The sequence below is a fragment of the Aegilops tauschii genome, chromosome 4, assembly GCF_002575655.3.
Source record: "Aegilops tauschii subsp. strangulata cultivar AL8/78 chromosome 4, Aet v6.0, whole genome shotgun sequence".
NCBI classification, from domain to species: domain Eukaryota; kingdom Viridiplantae; phylum Streptophyta; class Magnoliopsida; order Poales; family Poaceae; genus Aegilops; species Aegilops tauschii.
In genome coordinates this window covers 128,591,812-128,608,040 of record NC_053038.3, presented here as the reverse complement: position 1 = coordinate 128,608,040, position 16,229 = coordinate 128,591,812, and the positions used below count along the sequence as shown (strand labels likewise).

The 16,229-nt window shown below is 48.0% G+C and overlaps 1 protein-coding gene and 1 long non-coding RNA gene across 2 annotated transcripts; both read left to right on the top strand.

Moving 5' to 3' along the window:
- Window positions 1-11,563: 11,563 nt before the first annotated feature.
- On the top strand, window positions 11,564-12,628 carry LOC141021694 (uncharacterized). The gene has a single exon (XM_073497549.1). The coding sequence runs from the start codon at window positions 11,564-11,566 to the stop codon at window positions 12,626-12,628; it is 1,065 nt and encodes a 354-aa protein (XP_073353650.1).
- Window positions 12,629-12,875: 247 nt separating this feature from the next.
- Window positions 12,876-15,171, top strand: LOC109741167 (uncharacterized). Its single transcript, XR_002227512.4, has 4 exons — window positions 12,876-13,294; window positions 13,392-13,579; window positions 13,759-13,948; window positions 14,848-15,171. It is a non-coding gene; the product is annotated as an uncharacterized lncRNA (long non-coding RNA).
- Window positions 15,172-16,229: the final 1,058 nt, after the last annotated feature.

Genomic DNA, 16,229 nt, shown 5'->3' with positions numbered 1-16,229 from the left:
AATTGAGGGGACGAGTGAGGCGACCGTTCCCCACCCCGTGATCGTGGGGCACGGACGCCTTGAAGACCACGACCCGAGTCTGCCCAAGTAAATGAGCCGCGCCTCTGCACCTCCCTCTTTTTATGGGGAAGGCGCGAGCCACCTCTTTACCACGATGTGACGCATGCGTGCGGGAACCGTCCCACGCATGACCCCCACGTCACGCCCAACCCTCCACGTCGCGCGTTCAACGCGGGTCGTGGGGGAGCGCAACGGACGAAAAGTTACTGCGGTAAAATCCGCCCCCCTGCCCGCGCACCGTTCTGGGCCTAGCCCAACAACGCGTCGCGCTTATGTGTGGCCCAGGCCCGGGGGCTCCTATCGGTGTACAAAAGTAGGGGCTCTCCTTTTAACCCCTTTACTTGTGCACGGGCAGCCAGAGCCGCGCCCGCGGCCACACCTAACAAGGCAGAAGAGGGAAACCGAAGCACAAGACAAACAAGGCAACGCCAAGATCAGAAGCACTAAAGAGCAGAGGGGCGAGGTGGACTCCCCCGGCAAGACCCTTGCCAAGGCGGCCTCCGCCGCCCCGGCTAGAGCCTTGTCGGGGCAGCTTGCCCAACACCAGTAGAGCGAGCCACCCTTGAGCCCAAGGGTTCCAACACCACCAACAACCACACTGGAACCAAGGCTCGGGAGGCACCTCCGTGGTGGCATGCAGATCTTTGTCAAGATCATAAATACACGAGATCAGATGAGGACCAGAAGACGACGACCATCGGCGGGATCCTAGCCGAGGAAATCCACAAGACCCCCGGCAAGATCCTTGCCGGGGATGACCACGACGCCGCGGCAAAACCCTTGCCAGGGCCCCGGCAAGACCCTTGCCGGGGCCCCGGCAAGACCCTTGCCGAGGACACCAGCGGGGCCACAGCCAGGCCCACGTCTGCCAAGACGCCACCGCCGTCCCCATGCAGCTGCTAGCTCAACCAGCTGAGCAGGCACCTGCGTGGCGACGGGCGGTCTCTACACCGACCCAGCAAGCACCTGCGTGGTGGCATGCAGATCTTCGTGAAGGCTCCACCACCGCGCCAGCCCAGCAGCCAGCCAACATGGCACCGCGATGCCTCGTTAGTTCAGACACGTGTCGAAGCTAGGCGAAGCGGCGACAACTGGGACGTGCTTCCGGCAGCGCATTAAATGTGTTTGTCCGGCGGTGCCAGAGGATAGACTCATGCACTGTACACCTTTCCACCTCCTGTGTGCCAATGTGGCGACCCCTTTTGCCTATAAAAGGAGGCCCAAGGCGACGAGGAGAAGGATTCAGATCTTTTGGGCAAGTTACACCCGGTAGCTAGCTCAAGAACACTCAAATACATCCACCAAAGCAGGACTAGGGTATTATGCATCTCCGCGGCCCGAACCTGGGTAAACGATCCGCGTGCTTCCTATCAGACCCGCTCTTTCCACAACCCCATGCCCGCCAACCGTAGAAGGGATCCCGGGGATCCCATAGGTGTCGATTTCCCCCGACACGAGACTTCAACGACGTTTTGAATGTCATGGAGCATATGAGATGTTCCAGGAGTTGAAGTTAAAATTTCAAGCAAATGCTCGGATTGAGAGATATGAAGTCTCCAGTAAGTTCTACAGCTGCAAGATGGAGAAGTCTCCAATGCGGGCATTGAGAGATATGAAGTCTCCAATAAGTCTGGATTGAGAGATATGAAGTCTCCAATAAGTTCTATAGCTGCAAGATGGAGGAGAATAGTTCTGTCAGTGAGCATGTACTCAAAATGTCTGGGTATAACAATCACTTGATTCAACTGGGAGTTAATCTTCCTGATGATAGTGTCATTGACAGAATTCTTCAATCACTGCCACCAAGCTACAAGAGCTTCATGATGAACTATAACATGCAAGGGATGGATAAGACAATTCCCGAGCTCTTCATAATGCTAAAGGCTGCAGAGGTAGAAATTAAGAAGGAGCATCAAGTGTTGATGGTCAACAAGACCACCAGTTTCTAGAAAAAGGGTAACGGGAAGAAGGGAAACTTCAAGAAGAACAGCAAGCAAGTTGCTGCTCAAGTGAAGAAGCCCAAGTCTGGACCTAAACCTGAGACTGAGTGCTTCTACTGCAAAGGGACTGGTCACTGGAAGCGGAACTGCCCCAAGTATTTGGCAAATAAGAAGGATGGCAAGGTGAACAAAGGTATATGTGATATACATGTTATTGATGTGTACCTTACTAATACTCGCAGTAGCACCTGGGTATTTGATACTGGTTCTGTTGCTAATATTTGCAACTCGAAACATGGACTACGGATTAAGCGAAGACTGGCTAAGGACGAGGTGACGATGCGCATGGGAAATGGTTCCAAAGTCGATGTGATCGCCGTCGGCACGCTACCTCTACATCTGCCTTCATGATTAGTTTTAGACCTGAATAATTGTTATTTGGTGCCAACGTTGAGCATGAACATTATATCTGGATCTTGTTTGATGCGAGACGGTTATTCATTTAAATCAGAGAATAATGGTTATTCTATTTATATGAGTAATATCTTTTATGGTCATGCACCCTTGAAGAGTGGTCTATTTTTGTTGAATCTCGATAGTAGTGATACACATATTCATAATATTGAAGCCAAAAGATGCAGAGTTGATAATGATAGTGCAACTTATTTGTGGCACTGCCGTTTGGGTCATATTGGTGTAAAGCGCATGAAGAAACTCCATTTTGGATGGACTGGAATCACTTGATTATGAATCACTTGGTACTTGCGAACCATGCCTCGTGGGCAAGATGAATAAACCTCCGTTCTCCGGAACAATGGAGCGAGCAACTGATTTATTGGAAATCATACATACTGATGTATGTGGTCCGATGACTGTTGAGGCTCGCGGCGGGTATCGTTATTTTCTTACCTTCACAGATGATTTGAGCAGATATGGGTATATCTACTTGATGAAACATAAGTCTGAAACATTTGAAAAGTTCAAAGAATTTTAGAGTGAAGTGGAAAATCATCGTAACAAGAAAATAAAGTTTCTATGATCTGATCGTGGAGGAGAATATTTAAGTTACGAGTTTGGTCTTCATTTGAAAAAATGCAAAATATTTTCGCAACTCACGCCACCAGGAACACCACAGCGTAATGGTGTGTCCGAACGTCGTAATCGTACTTTACAAGATATGGTGCGATCTATGATGTCTCTTACTGATTTACCGCTATCGTTTTGGGGTTATGCTTTAGAGACGGCTGCATTCACGTTAAGTAGGGCACCATCTAAATCCGTTGAGACGACGCCTTATGAACTATGGTTTGGCACGAAACCAAAGTTGTCATTTCTTAAAGTTTGGGGCTTCGATGCTTATGTGAAAAAACTTCAACCTGATATGCTCGAACCCAAATCGGAGAAATGTGTCTTCATATGATACCCAAAGGAGACTGTTGGGTACACCTTCTATCACAGATCCGAAGGCAAGACATTCATTGCTAAGAATGGATCCTTTCTAGAGAAGGAGTTTCTCTCGAAAGAAGTGAGTGGGAGGAAAGTAGAACTTGATGAGGTAACTGTACCTGCTCCCTTATTGGAAAGTAGTACATCACAGAAATATGTTCCTGTGACTCCTACACCAATTAGTGAGGAAGCTAATGATGATGATCATGTAACTTCAGATCAAGTTACTACCGAACCTCATAGGTCAACCAGAGTAAGATCCGCACCAGAGTGGTACGGTAATCCTGTTCTGGAGGTCATGTTACTTGACCATGACAAACCTACGAACTATGAGGAAGCGATGATGAGCCCAGATTCCGCAAAATGGCTTGAGGCCATGAAATCTGAGATGGGATCCATGTATGAGAACAAAATATGGACTTTGGTTGACTTGCCCGATGATCGGCAAGCCATCGAGAATAAATGGATCTTCAAGAAGAAGACTGACGTTGACGGTAATGTTACTATCTACAAAGCTCGACTTGTTGCGAAAGGTTTTCGACAAGTTCAAGGAGTTGACTACGATGAGACCTTCTCACCCGTAGCGATGCTTAAGTTCGTCCGGATCATGTCAGCAATTGCTGCATTTTATGATTATGAAATTTGGCAAATGGATGTAAAGACTGCATTCCTGAATGGATTTCTCGAAAAATAGTTCTATATGATGCAACCTGAAGGTTTTATCGATCCAAAGGATGCTAAAAAAGTGTGCAAGCTCCAGCGATCCATTTATGGACTGGTGCAAGCATCTCGGAGTTGGAATAAATGTTTTGATAGTGTGATCAAAGCGTATGGTTTTATACAGACTTTTGGTGAAGACTGTATTTACAAGAAAGTGAGTGGGAGCTCTGTAGCATTTCTAATATTATATGTGGATGAAATATTGTTGATTGGAAATGATATAGAATTTCTGGATAGCATAAAAGGATATTTGAACAAGAGTTTTTCCAAACTAGAAACTGTGTTTACAGCTGGAACGATGAATGTAATCCTACTATTCTTTAAGGAAGGGTAGGGTCAATGAAAGACCTCGGTGAATCTGCTTATATATTAGGCATCAAGATCTATAGAGATAGATCAAGACGCTTAATTGGACTTTCACAAAGCACATACCTTGATAAAGTTTTGAAGAAGTTCAAAATGGATCAAGCAAAGAAAGGGTTCTTGCCTGTGTTACAAGGTGTGAAGTTGAGTCAGACTCAATGCCCGACCACTGCAGAAGATAGAGAGAAAATGAAAGGTGTTCTCTATGCTTCAGCCATAGGCTCTATCATGTATGCAATGCTGTGTACCAGACCTGATGTGTGCCTTGCTATCAGTTTAGCAGGGAGGTACCAAAGTAATCCAGGACTGGATCACTGGACATTGGTCAAGAACATCCTGAAATACCTGAAAAGGACTAAGGATATGTTTCTCGTTTATGGAGGTGACAAAGAGCTCGTCGTAAATGGTTATGTTGATGCAAGATATGACACTGATCCGGATGACTCTAAGTCACAAACCAGATACGTATTTATATTGAATGGTGGAGCTGTAAGTTGGTGCAGTTCTAAGCACAGCGTCGTGGCGGATCTACGTGTGAAGCGGAGTACATAGCTGCTTCGGAAGCAGCAAATGAAGGATTCTGGATGAAGGAGTTCATATCCGATCTAGGTGTCATACCTAGTGCATCGGGTCCAATGAAAATCTTTTGTGACAATACTGGTGCAATTGCCTTGGCAAAGGAATCCAGATTTCACAAGAGAACCAAGCACATCAAGAGACGCTTCAATTCCATCCGCGATCAAGTCAAGGAGGGAGACATAGAGATTTGCAAGATACATACGGATCTGAATGTTGCAGACCCGTTGACTAAGCCTCTCATGAGCAAAACATGATCAGCACCAAGACTCCATGGGTGTTAGAATCATTACTGTGTAATCTAGATTATTGACTCTAGTGCAAGTGGGAGACTGAAGGAAATATGCCCTAGAGGCAATAATAAAGTTGTTATTTATATTTCCTTATATCATGATAAATGTTTATTATTCATGCTAGAATTGTATTAGCCGGAAACTTAGTACATGTGTGAGTACATAGACAAACAGAGTGTCACTAGTATGCCTCTACTTGACTAGCTCGTTGAATCAAAGATGGTTAAGTTTCCTAACCATAGATATGAGTTGTCATTTGATTAACGGGATCACATCATTAGAGAATGATGTGATTGACTTGACCCATTCCGTTAGCTTAGCACTTGATCATTTAGTATATTGCTATTGCTTTCTTCATGACTTATACATGTTCCTATGACTATGAGATTATGCAACTCCAGAATACCGTAGGAACACTTTGTGTGCTACCAAACGTCACAACGTAACTGGGTGATTATAAAGGTGCTCTACAGGTATCTCCGATGGTACTTGTTGAGTTGGCATAGATCGAGATTAGAATTTGTCACTCCGATTGTCGAAGAGGTATCTCTGGGCCCTCTCGGTAATGTACATCACTATAAGCCTTGCAAGCAATGTGACTAACGAGTTAGTTGCGGGATGATGCATTATGGAACGAGTAAAGAGACTTGCCGGTAACGAGATTGAACTAGGTATTGAGATACCGACGATTGAATCTCGAGCAAGTAACATACCGATGACAAAGGGAACAACGTATGTTGTTATGCGGTTTGACCGATAAAGATCTTCGTAGAATATGTGGGAGCCAATATGAGCATCCAGGTTCCGCTATTGGTTATTGACCGGAGACGTGTCTCGGTCGTGTCTACATAGTTCTCGAACCCGTAGGGTCCGCATGCTTAACGTTCGGTGACGATCGGTATTATGAGTTTATGTGTTTTGATGTACCGAAGGTTGTTCGTAGTCCCGGATATGATCACAGACATGACGAGGAGTCTCGAAATGGTCGCGACATAAAGATCGGTATATTGGATGACTATGTTTGGACATCGGAATGGTTCCGGGTGAGTCCAGGCATTAACTGGAGTACCAGGGGGTTACCGGAACCCCCCGGGGAGTATATGGGCCTTATTGGGCTTTAGGGGAGAGAGAGAGAGGGGCTGCCTAGGGCAGGTCGCGCACCCCCCAAGGCCTAGTACGAATTGGACTAGGGGGGAGGGGCGGCGCCCCCTCCTTCCTTCTCTTCTCTCTTCCCCTTCCTTCTCTCCTACTCCTACTACTTGGAAGGGGGGAATCCTACTCCCGGTAGGAGTAGGACTCCCAGGGCGCGCCATAGTAGAGGGCTGGCCCTCCCCCTCCTCCACTCCTTTATATACGGTGGAGGGGGGCACCCCATAGAGACAGACAAGTTGATCATTGATCTCTTAGCCGTGTGCGGTGCCCCCCTCCACCATAATCCACCTCGGTTATATCGTCGTAGTGCTTAGGCGAAGCCCTGCGCCGGTAGCTTCATCATCACCGTCATCACGCCGTCGTGCTGACGAAGCTCTCCCTCGACACTCTGCTGGATCGTGAGTTCGTGGGACGTCACCTAGCTGAACGTGTGAAGATCGCGGAGGTGCCGTACGTTTGGTACTAGGATCGGTCGATCGTGAAGATGTACGACTACATCAACCGCGTTGTCATAACGCTTCCGCTTTTGGTCTACGAGGGTACGTGGACAACACCCTCCCCTCTCGTTGCTATGCATCACCATGATCTTGCGTGTGCGTAGGATTTTTTTTGAAATTACTACGTTTCCCAACACCTATCCTACGGCGGCGGCGCCCGGCGTCCAAGCCCTATGTCGTCCTCCGTCCGCCGTCTCCATGAGCAACGGCGATGAGACCCATGAAGTGAAGGTGCTGTCTCTGGCGAGGAAGAGTAGAACACGGGAGACAGACCGGCCCACATGGGACATCAGGCCCTATCGCCTCCCTTAGCCTTCTCATCCTCGGAGAAGTCTGTGACCTATCCGTCGCCGGTGGACGTGAGGTCCACGATGAAAATGGTGGCGCCGGCACTATCGTCATCCCACCGGGCCGCCTGATAGTTCGGCGGCGGCGCGTCGGAGGCGCAGCTGGCGTTGTTCTCCTCTGTGATCGCCTGCAGTTGTGCCTCCGCGGCTGCCGCTTCCTGGCGAGCGACGGCTTGAGCGCGGATTGCATCGTAGATGGCACGCTGCTCCACGACGAAGTTGGAGTTCGCCGCTACCATGGCTGCCACGGGCTCCTCACTCGCGAGCTCACCGTAGATCTGGCCCTCCGCCAGTCAATGCTGCTTCAGGAGGAACATGTTGTACCGTTGTTCCTCATGCGCCTGTTGGAACACCAACACATGCATCATCTCCGCCATGACGGCGTTGTAGCACACCTACGCCTGCTCCATGGTGAAGTCGGCGTGCACAGGAGGCGCGGGGGGGGGGGGGGGGGGGTTGGTCTGAGCCTGTCTCCATCGTGGTCTCGTTCTCGTTGTTGGAGACCTCGGGCGAGCTGGCCTGCAAGCCGACCTCGATCCGCTTAGCACGGCGGCTCTGCTAGGCGCCGCAAGGATGGTCACGGCGTGCTTCATCTCCATGGAAAGGCACTCCCACAGAGCTTCGCCGCCTGCAGTCATGGCGGATGCAGTCAAGGAAGGAGGATGGAGAGCGGCTTGTGTTGCGGTGTGGAGTTAGCCGGGCGTCGAGGCGTCCGGGTGCAACAATGCGTGGCGCTGGAGTGAGTTTCTCGGCCTGCGAGCCTACTTAATGGCGGCATACGGACGGTCAGGCCATTGAATGAGCGTGGTAGATATCCGTCCCGTCCCATCCAGTCATGTGTCTCCCGCATTGAACAGGCGCAGACACCGAAGACGCGTCGCGGGCGGCACCCTCAGTCGGTGAGCCGCTTCAATGTCGGTGTCAGTGAGAGGTCGCATCCGCTCTTCAATGGGAAGCGGCCACTCTATAACGACATGAATGCGAGCAGCTGGCGCCGCACGGGAACACGCGTGAACGAGGGTGGAAGGGTTTGGGTGGGCCAGGGCGGTCCGGACTCCCGCAAAGCCCCACGCAGTCTCCGGGTTGTGGAAGTAAACGCATCCGAACAGATACAAGATCGCATTGAATGACTTTCACGGTCCAAATGGATGCGGGAAGTTTGGGGTAGGCGTTGGGAATGCCCTAAGCAAAGCGTGGGTGGGCACTGTCTCGATTAATGGCTGCGAAATTACTACCCACACGATACTGCTGCACAATCTTTGCACCAGTGGCGGAGCCAGGATTGGCCTATGCCCCAGGCGAGAAACTAAGGGTCAAAAAATAACACCCCCCCCTCCCTGAAAAATACAGTTTCAAAGCATATAAAAGTCAAGCAGTGGGCGACGATGGCGACGCGTCTTCGGTCGGTTCTGTGCTTGTAGTCGTTGCTAGGTAGTCTATGAACCGGGATGTAATTTTTATTATATTTGGTGTTCATTTTATAAATTTCTCAAAAAAGTATAAATTTTGAATTGCAAATCAGTGCATCCAGACAATTTTTTTAACTTACCTGGTTTAATAACAAATGCAAAATGTGAATTACTAAACCGGATTCCACATTTATGTTCTCTGCAGAACTACAAAACTAAGGAATACAATATGAAAAGGGAAAATCATTAAGAATTAATGATCTTTTCTCAATCAAGCATCAAATAGTGGCAACTAGCAAGAGAAATTCCCCGCAAAAGAAAACTAGCAAGAAAAATTGGGATTTGGAAAGTGGCTAGCAAGAGAAATCTCTTCATCAACTAGCCTAACACGGGCTACGTACGCTACGTCAAAACATCTTCCTTTTCTGGTAAAAAAAGACTCTCGTACGCTACGTACCAGTAGCACAGACCCTTCTGTCTTTGTTGTTTTCGTTCACTTTTTTGTTATTGGGCTGGCTAATGGCCCAGCAACAGCGGTATGAAGTGGGCTGCGCCCGAGGCTAGTTTTTTTCCTCTAGATATATAGGGAGCAACTAGTTAACGAGCGCTCCTTTGGGAGCCTCGCAACGATCAGCGCCACATGGACGCTCCCTCCAGATTTTGTATTTTTTATTTTTTCGCACGCGTTTTCGGCTTTTTAAACGGTTTTTTTCGGGTTTTTTCGACGTTTTGGGTTATCCCCGGTCTTCCTTAGCGTTTCGACCAAATTTTTTTTTATTTTTTTTATTTTTGCGCGAAATAACGCGTTTACTTTTTTTTCTTTCGTGAAAAGTCATTTTTTTCACGAGAGCACGGTTGTGCTTTTTGGAAACGAAAAAAAAAATGCGTTTTCTGTTTTTTTTTTTCACGAGAGTCACGGTTTTACTTCCGCGAGAGGCACGGTTGTGCTTTCGTGAGAGTCACGGCCGTGCCTCTCGTAAAGGGAAAAACAAAACACGTTTTCTGTTTTTTTCTTTCGCGAGAGTCACGATTTTGCTTCCTCGAGAGGTACGGTTGTGCTTTTGCGAGAGTCACGGCCGTGCCTCTCGAAAAGGGAAAAAATACGCGTTTTTTGTTTTTTTTTCTTTCGCGAGAGTCACGGTTTTGCTTTTGCCAGAGGCACGGTTGTGCTTTCGCGAGAGTCACGGGCGTGCCTCTTTCGGAAAGGGGAAAAAACGCGTTTTCTGTTTTTTTCTTTCCACGAGAGTCACGGTTTTGCTTCCACGAGAGGCACGGTTGTGATTTCGCGAGAAGCACGGGTGTGCCTCTTTCAGAAAGGGAAAAAACCGTGCTCCCGGTTTGGTTTTTTCGTCCGATTTTTTTGTCCGGTTTTTTTCGTGAAAAAAAAGTTCGTCAAAATCTATCAACATGGGATCTAGTTTTGAACATCTCGACGCGGGGAATCCAATGGTGAAAACGGTTTGAGATTTGGACGCACGGTTTAAGAGATAAAACATTTTGAATAAACGAATCTACGAAAAAAGGGAAAACTCCCAGGTTGCGACAAGTGGCGCGCTGCATGTGCGTCATTTCTCGTGACCTGGGAAGATGGAGTGTTCTTTGCAACGAGTACTCCTTAATTAGTGATTTCGAATATATAGGCTGGGAAATTTGTCACGCCTCACGCCACTGCCTGGGCTGCCTGGGGCCCAGATCCGCCCATGCTTTGCACGACGTGCTAATCCAGCGGCCAGTGCCCTTCTGAATCCTGTGCATGTCCGGCTGGATTTGAGTATCGTGCATGAATCGTCTGGCTCGTGTCGTGTGTATAGCACTGCTGTAATGGCTGTGCATTCCCTGCAGGTTAGGTAGTTTTCAGTACCGATGGAAACTTTGGAGCATGTGACGTATCTATCTATCTCTGGCCCAATCCTGTGACGACCCAACCATCGAGCAAAATCCAGATTACCAAAACTGGATTAGCGAATGACACGTTACATATTACGGCCCCAGACTCAGGTGAGTCAAAACTCTGACCTCGTGCAGCGCCATGTGTCCTGCTCAAGTTCAAATAAGTGTCGCACTCGCAAAGGAGAAGAAAAACTTGCATTATCTATTTCACTGTCCGGAGATGAACAGAGAAGAGAGAAGCGGTGTTGCTCCTCGTCTCCTTGTACGGCAGCATTGGCATGTAAGGGATGGGGATTGGGGTTGTGGACTCCTCGTCTTGTGCAGCAACACATTCGAGCTTTCAGCAACGAGGAGCGAGCTTTTGCATGACAGCAGATTGGGAGTTGGTCCTCAACTCATGCAGTGTGTTTGTGAGAATTCAGGCAAAGAATGAATGGGATTTCAATTTTGACAAGTAGAGTGTGCGTGCAGGTGATTCATCTCCCGGCTGGCACCAAACTCAACCAACGGACCGGCCGGGGGCAGTTTTTGGTCATCAAGTAAGACGACACCGTGGCCTCGCAACCTGATCGCATGGCTCAGGGGATAACAGGCCATCTTTTTAGGGCATATACTGTACTACCAAATGATACACCCGTCTTGATCTCGATCTCGGCACATGAACATAACACCACCGCATGCACCTTGTGCCAGGCCGTGCCACAAGCCAGTCCAGGCCGGCGGATCACACTCCTCCGATCCCTTCCTCCTTTCACCAAATCCACATGCACCGCACAAAACTTGACCCAAGTATCAATCTGGGCGGCGGCGCATCCTGCGTGTGCAAGGCCGTGACCTAGGGTTTTGCGCTTGCTTCTGGATCTGGTTACCATGGCTCGGACATTGATGTGCGTCCCGCCGCGGACACAGCCGGCAGAGCGGTGGCTCGGCCGGCGGATACTTGTCATGTCTCTCCTAACCCACAACCCTACATCCACCGTCGAGCAGGGAGTAGCCCTAGCCACCATACAAAGCTTTGCGGTCCGGCGTGAGGAGGCGACGGCAGGAGCACCCAAGCGGATGCGCAGCCGCCGTGTAGCCCTCGACCTGCCGGAGGAGATCGTGGTGTGGGAAATATTTGTCCGCCTTCCAGCCAAGGAGATCCTCCGTTGCCGCGCGGTGTGCCGCTCCTGGCGCGGCCTCACCTCCGCCGCTGATTTCATCGTCGCCCATCACCGGCGCCAGCCGTCGCTACCCCTCGTCGTGCTCAACGGCACGCCCACTACAGAGGACGGCTTATCAATCTCCAAGCACAGCCGGCCTGTCCTCGGGTTCCATGACTACATTGGCTTCCAGTTGCACGCATCCTGTGACGGCCTCCTCCTCCTCACCACCTCCTCCGATGGCCGCTTCAGCATCTGTAACCCGGCCACACGTCAGTGCGCTTCACTCCCAGGCCTCCCCAACAGCAGTGTCATCAACATCGCCGCACTGTACCTGCGCTGCCCGTCCCGCGAGTACCGCGTCTTGTACTGGGAACTGGGACACCAAGCTACCTACTATATCTTGATGGTGGGCCGGAGGGGCTCGCCGAGGTGCATTGGAGTTCCTTCAGATACCCCTGCCATCGAGAAAGCTATGTTGGCCACACGCACAATTTATCCTACTAATTTGGCCCCACCCATCAAGTTTCGTAGCTGCCTTCATTGGGATCATGCCTGGGTTCACCATGATGCTGGCATAGTCGTTTTCAATACGGTGACTGAGTCATTCAGGTTCATGCGTCGTCCGGCTGGTGCTACCAGCTTCTGCACTTGTTTGAGCGACATGGAAGATTCGATTGGTTTCAGCTGCTTTGACGATGGGAGGACAGTTGCCAGAATCTGGGTGTTAAGAGCTTATGGAACCTCGCAGATACAAAACATGTGGTTTTGTCCCATGAGGCAGATGTGTTAGTCTACAGCACTGGCGGAGGACCCCAGTGGGCAAGGTATGGCAGCCGCCACACCTTGATTCCAAGCAAAAGAAAATTTATACGTATGTATACGCTCGATCAACGGCTAGCTAGAGCCGGAAATAATCAATGATAAATGAAGAAGGCCGTCGCTGTTTTATATGGGCCACCCAGCCACATATAATTGGGCCTAACCTAAGCGGCTAAGCGAGCGACTTCACGGCCAGCAAGACACGAACGAATCGAGCGCAGCCAGCGCCCCAGTCCAGTACACGCACCCACACAGCCAGTCGCCAAGAACCCTAGCTAGAGCAGCGGCGGCGACGACCAAGACCAAGCGGAGTGGCGGACGGTGGGACGGCGGAGCCGCAGAGGGCGGCTGTGGATGTCGAACAAGCGACAGGGGCGGCTGGGCACAGCCGCGCAAGGCGCGGGCGGCGGCACGGTCGCCAGCTCCGCGTCCTTCATATTGTTTTTGAGACCAAAAAATTCGTTGTTTCATTGTTTCTTATTATTTTTGACACAGACAAATTCGTCAGAAGGTTGAAAGCAGGGTGGTTCTTTTCATAAAAAGCTAAAAAAGGATAAGCTTGTAGCCTACCATCTTTTAATAAAGTGCAAGCCAGTAGAAGATGGAGAGGAAGGGGAAGGGCTAGCAAAGGGGAGAGGTATATTTTCTGAATTTTAGTAGCATTTTAGATCTTAGAATAGCTTCTAATATGTAATGTAGTGATTTTAGTGACAATTTAATGTTGTGAATTGCAGATTTGACAAGATATTTTTGAAGTACTTGGTAGTGGCAGTGGCTCTAATCCAGGTACTCCATCAAGATCAAGTGAATTCCGTTAAAGAAGAGAATGCAAATTTTATGCCAGCCGAACAAGTGGAAGAACAGATTGCAGATTCAGTTGAAGCTATAGAGGAAGAGAATGTTGAAGTTCTAGGAGCTGAAGGTATAACTGTTTTTCGTCTAGATTACATAAATGATGATCCACGACTTTGCATTCCAATTGATAGATTTGTCCCCAACATTAGAGATGATGTTAAATTTGCTTTTGCATAAAGAAAAAAAATTATGCTTAAGAGTTCGCCACACCTTAATTTTTTTCCGTCCTCCGCCTCTGGTCTACAGTAAATCCGCACGTCACATGTTCCAATGCGACAACAACGGCAAGTTGCTACAGGAATTCCGATGGAAATCATGCGCTTTGGATGTTATTGGACTTGGACATTGTTTTAAAGAAAGCCTCGTCAAGCACGAATTTTTCCCGAGGCGAGTTGTTGGACAAGAAAGATTTTTCCAAAGTCTCTAAGCCTCTAAGGTACCATGATAATATGATTATTGTCCCTACATATTTCCCATCTTTTATAGTTTTTACTGTAGTAATTAGATATATATGCTTTTCTCCTAGAAAATACTTGTTCCGTACAATCTCGGTTTTTCATTTGAATCGACACTAAGTATCCACTAATTAATAACTTCTATCTCAGTTTTGGTGCTAACACTACCAACATTTCCCCTTTTTTCCCAAATACAAACCCTTTATTCTCTTATTGCATGTCTAGCATCTAGTACTGCTATTCTGAAGCTTATGATTATCATTTCCCAGTAAATTGTGTGTATGTTTCCTACAGAATTTCCCATGCCTTATTGTTTGTTTGCATTATCCTTTTCGATGCAATTCAACTCTAACCAACATTCCATGACCAAAATATTCTTAGGTATTGAAATTTCTAAGTCACAGTTAGTCAATTGTTTTATATGACATGAACTAATTGCTGCGCGACCCTGCCAGTGACATAGTTGACAAGTTCTAGTTTCCCAAACTGGTATTCACATAATCTAATAAGTACTTTATGAATGGACATAACAGTTAAGTGATTTCCTAGAGAGTATCACTTGCCCAAGCTGTAATGGATAGTGATCGTAGAGGTATAAACTAATTCACTAACTCTGATTCGACGACCGATTGATGTATTCAGCTCTTAAGTGCAGAACATGTGACATCATAATTTGGAATATACTGAGAAGTTGAGGCCTTTAGACAAAATTTACCAATTCAATGACTACTTTGTTGATAAGTAATTAATTTATTCCCTGGTTTTCTGCTGAGATTGTTTGTTCTAAGATATATCGTTGTGCTCTTTAATTGTTTTACTTTGTTATAAAACTTCATGTCATCTTAACTATATTGATTGGCAGTATGCTCTTTCTTAACAGGTTTGTGAGTTGGATACGAGAAGCGCAAGAAAAATAGCAGGACATCCGAGAGGATTATGGTGATCTGTTTCTTTGTGCAAGTACTAAGTGACAGTGTGATATGGTATCTTTTGTGTTTTCCCTTTGCTTTGCCCCACCATTTGCTCTTTGTGATTCCTGCAAAGTCTATCTTCAGCTTCACAAGAATTCTGTGTCTAACATCGATGTTGAAATGTTTCACTATGGTCTTGGGTTTTTGTACATTGATTATTGTATGTGAAACTGATGTATGATGCTGGACAAAATAATGTTCTTCTTAACAAAGGAACTGTTGTGTACTGCTTATTAGGTCCCTCAAAATGCATCTCAGCGCGTGTACCTGGCGCTTTTATTAGCCGACTTACATGCAAGCGAAACACTATTGGCAGCTGGAGACCGAATAATGTCGATGGAGACTACCAACATACTGACAGGGACGCCAACGAAACACGCGCACACCCACACACCAACGTATACTAGTAGAATGCCCGTGCGTTGCTACGGGCTAGAATGCATATAAATAAATCGAACAAATGATTAGGTCATCTCTAAGGTCAAAACTCATTTATTCCTCATATGTCTGGCATGTTCGGACATCAAATGGTCCTCGAGTGAGGTCCGTCTGGCAGTCTGGGGGATAAACATGGTTTGTCCAAACTATTCAACATGTTATTTCCAACACGCGGTCCCCAAAAAACCTCAGCCCACGATGCACCCCTCCCTTTTCCTAGTGGATCCTTTCCTTCCCACTCGTTTCCTGTCATAGCGGGACGTTTCTTATTGGAGCCCTTTCCTTTTAAATCAACACCTTCACCATGGTGCCCTCTCCCCTGCCAACCTGCCCGCTCTCCACCCTGATCCCCTTACCCAATGTTCGTGTCGATCCACCACCGCCATCAAGGAAGACGAGACATGCGCTGCCCGTGAAGCCCCCAAGCCAAGAAGGCAGATATGATGTCTATTCGGCCGCAGCAGCACACCCAAAGGGCGTCCGCCGCGAGGCAACAATTATACGAAGCACCACTTCCTGTAGGTCGGGTAGTAGCACACAAGCACTCTTAATCCAGCGATTTGAAGACACACAATTGACGGGACATGGCGCTAGTAGTCGGCCGCAGTACAATGGGGGATCTACCGGCAGACACGGGTTCAAAGCTACTCATGCGCTTAGTAGCCAACAAGCAGTCAAGCCAACCAAGCCTCTGCCCATGCAGAGCACGGGAGGATCACTTGCACGAAGGCGTCCTGCAAGGCCAAATCTCGCCTGAGCCATTATCATGTTGCAACATAAATAGTTGAATGTCGTGCATTATCATGAAACAAAGTATGTTGTCCTTTAATGGGCATGTAACTGATATGCCATT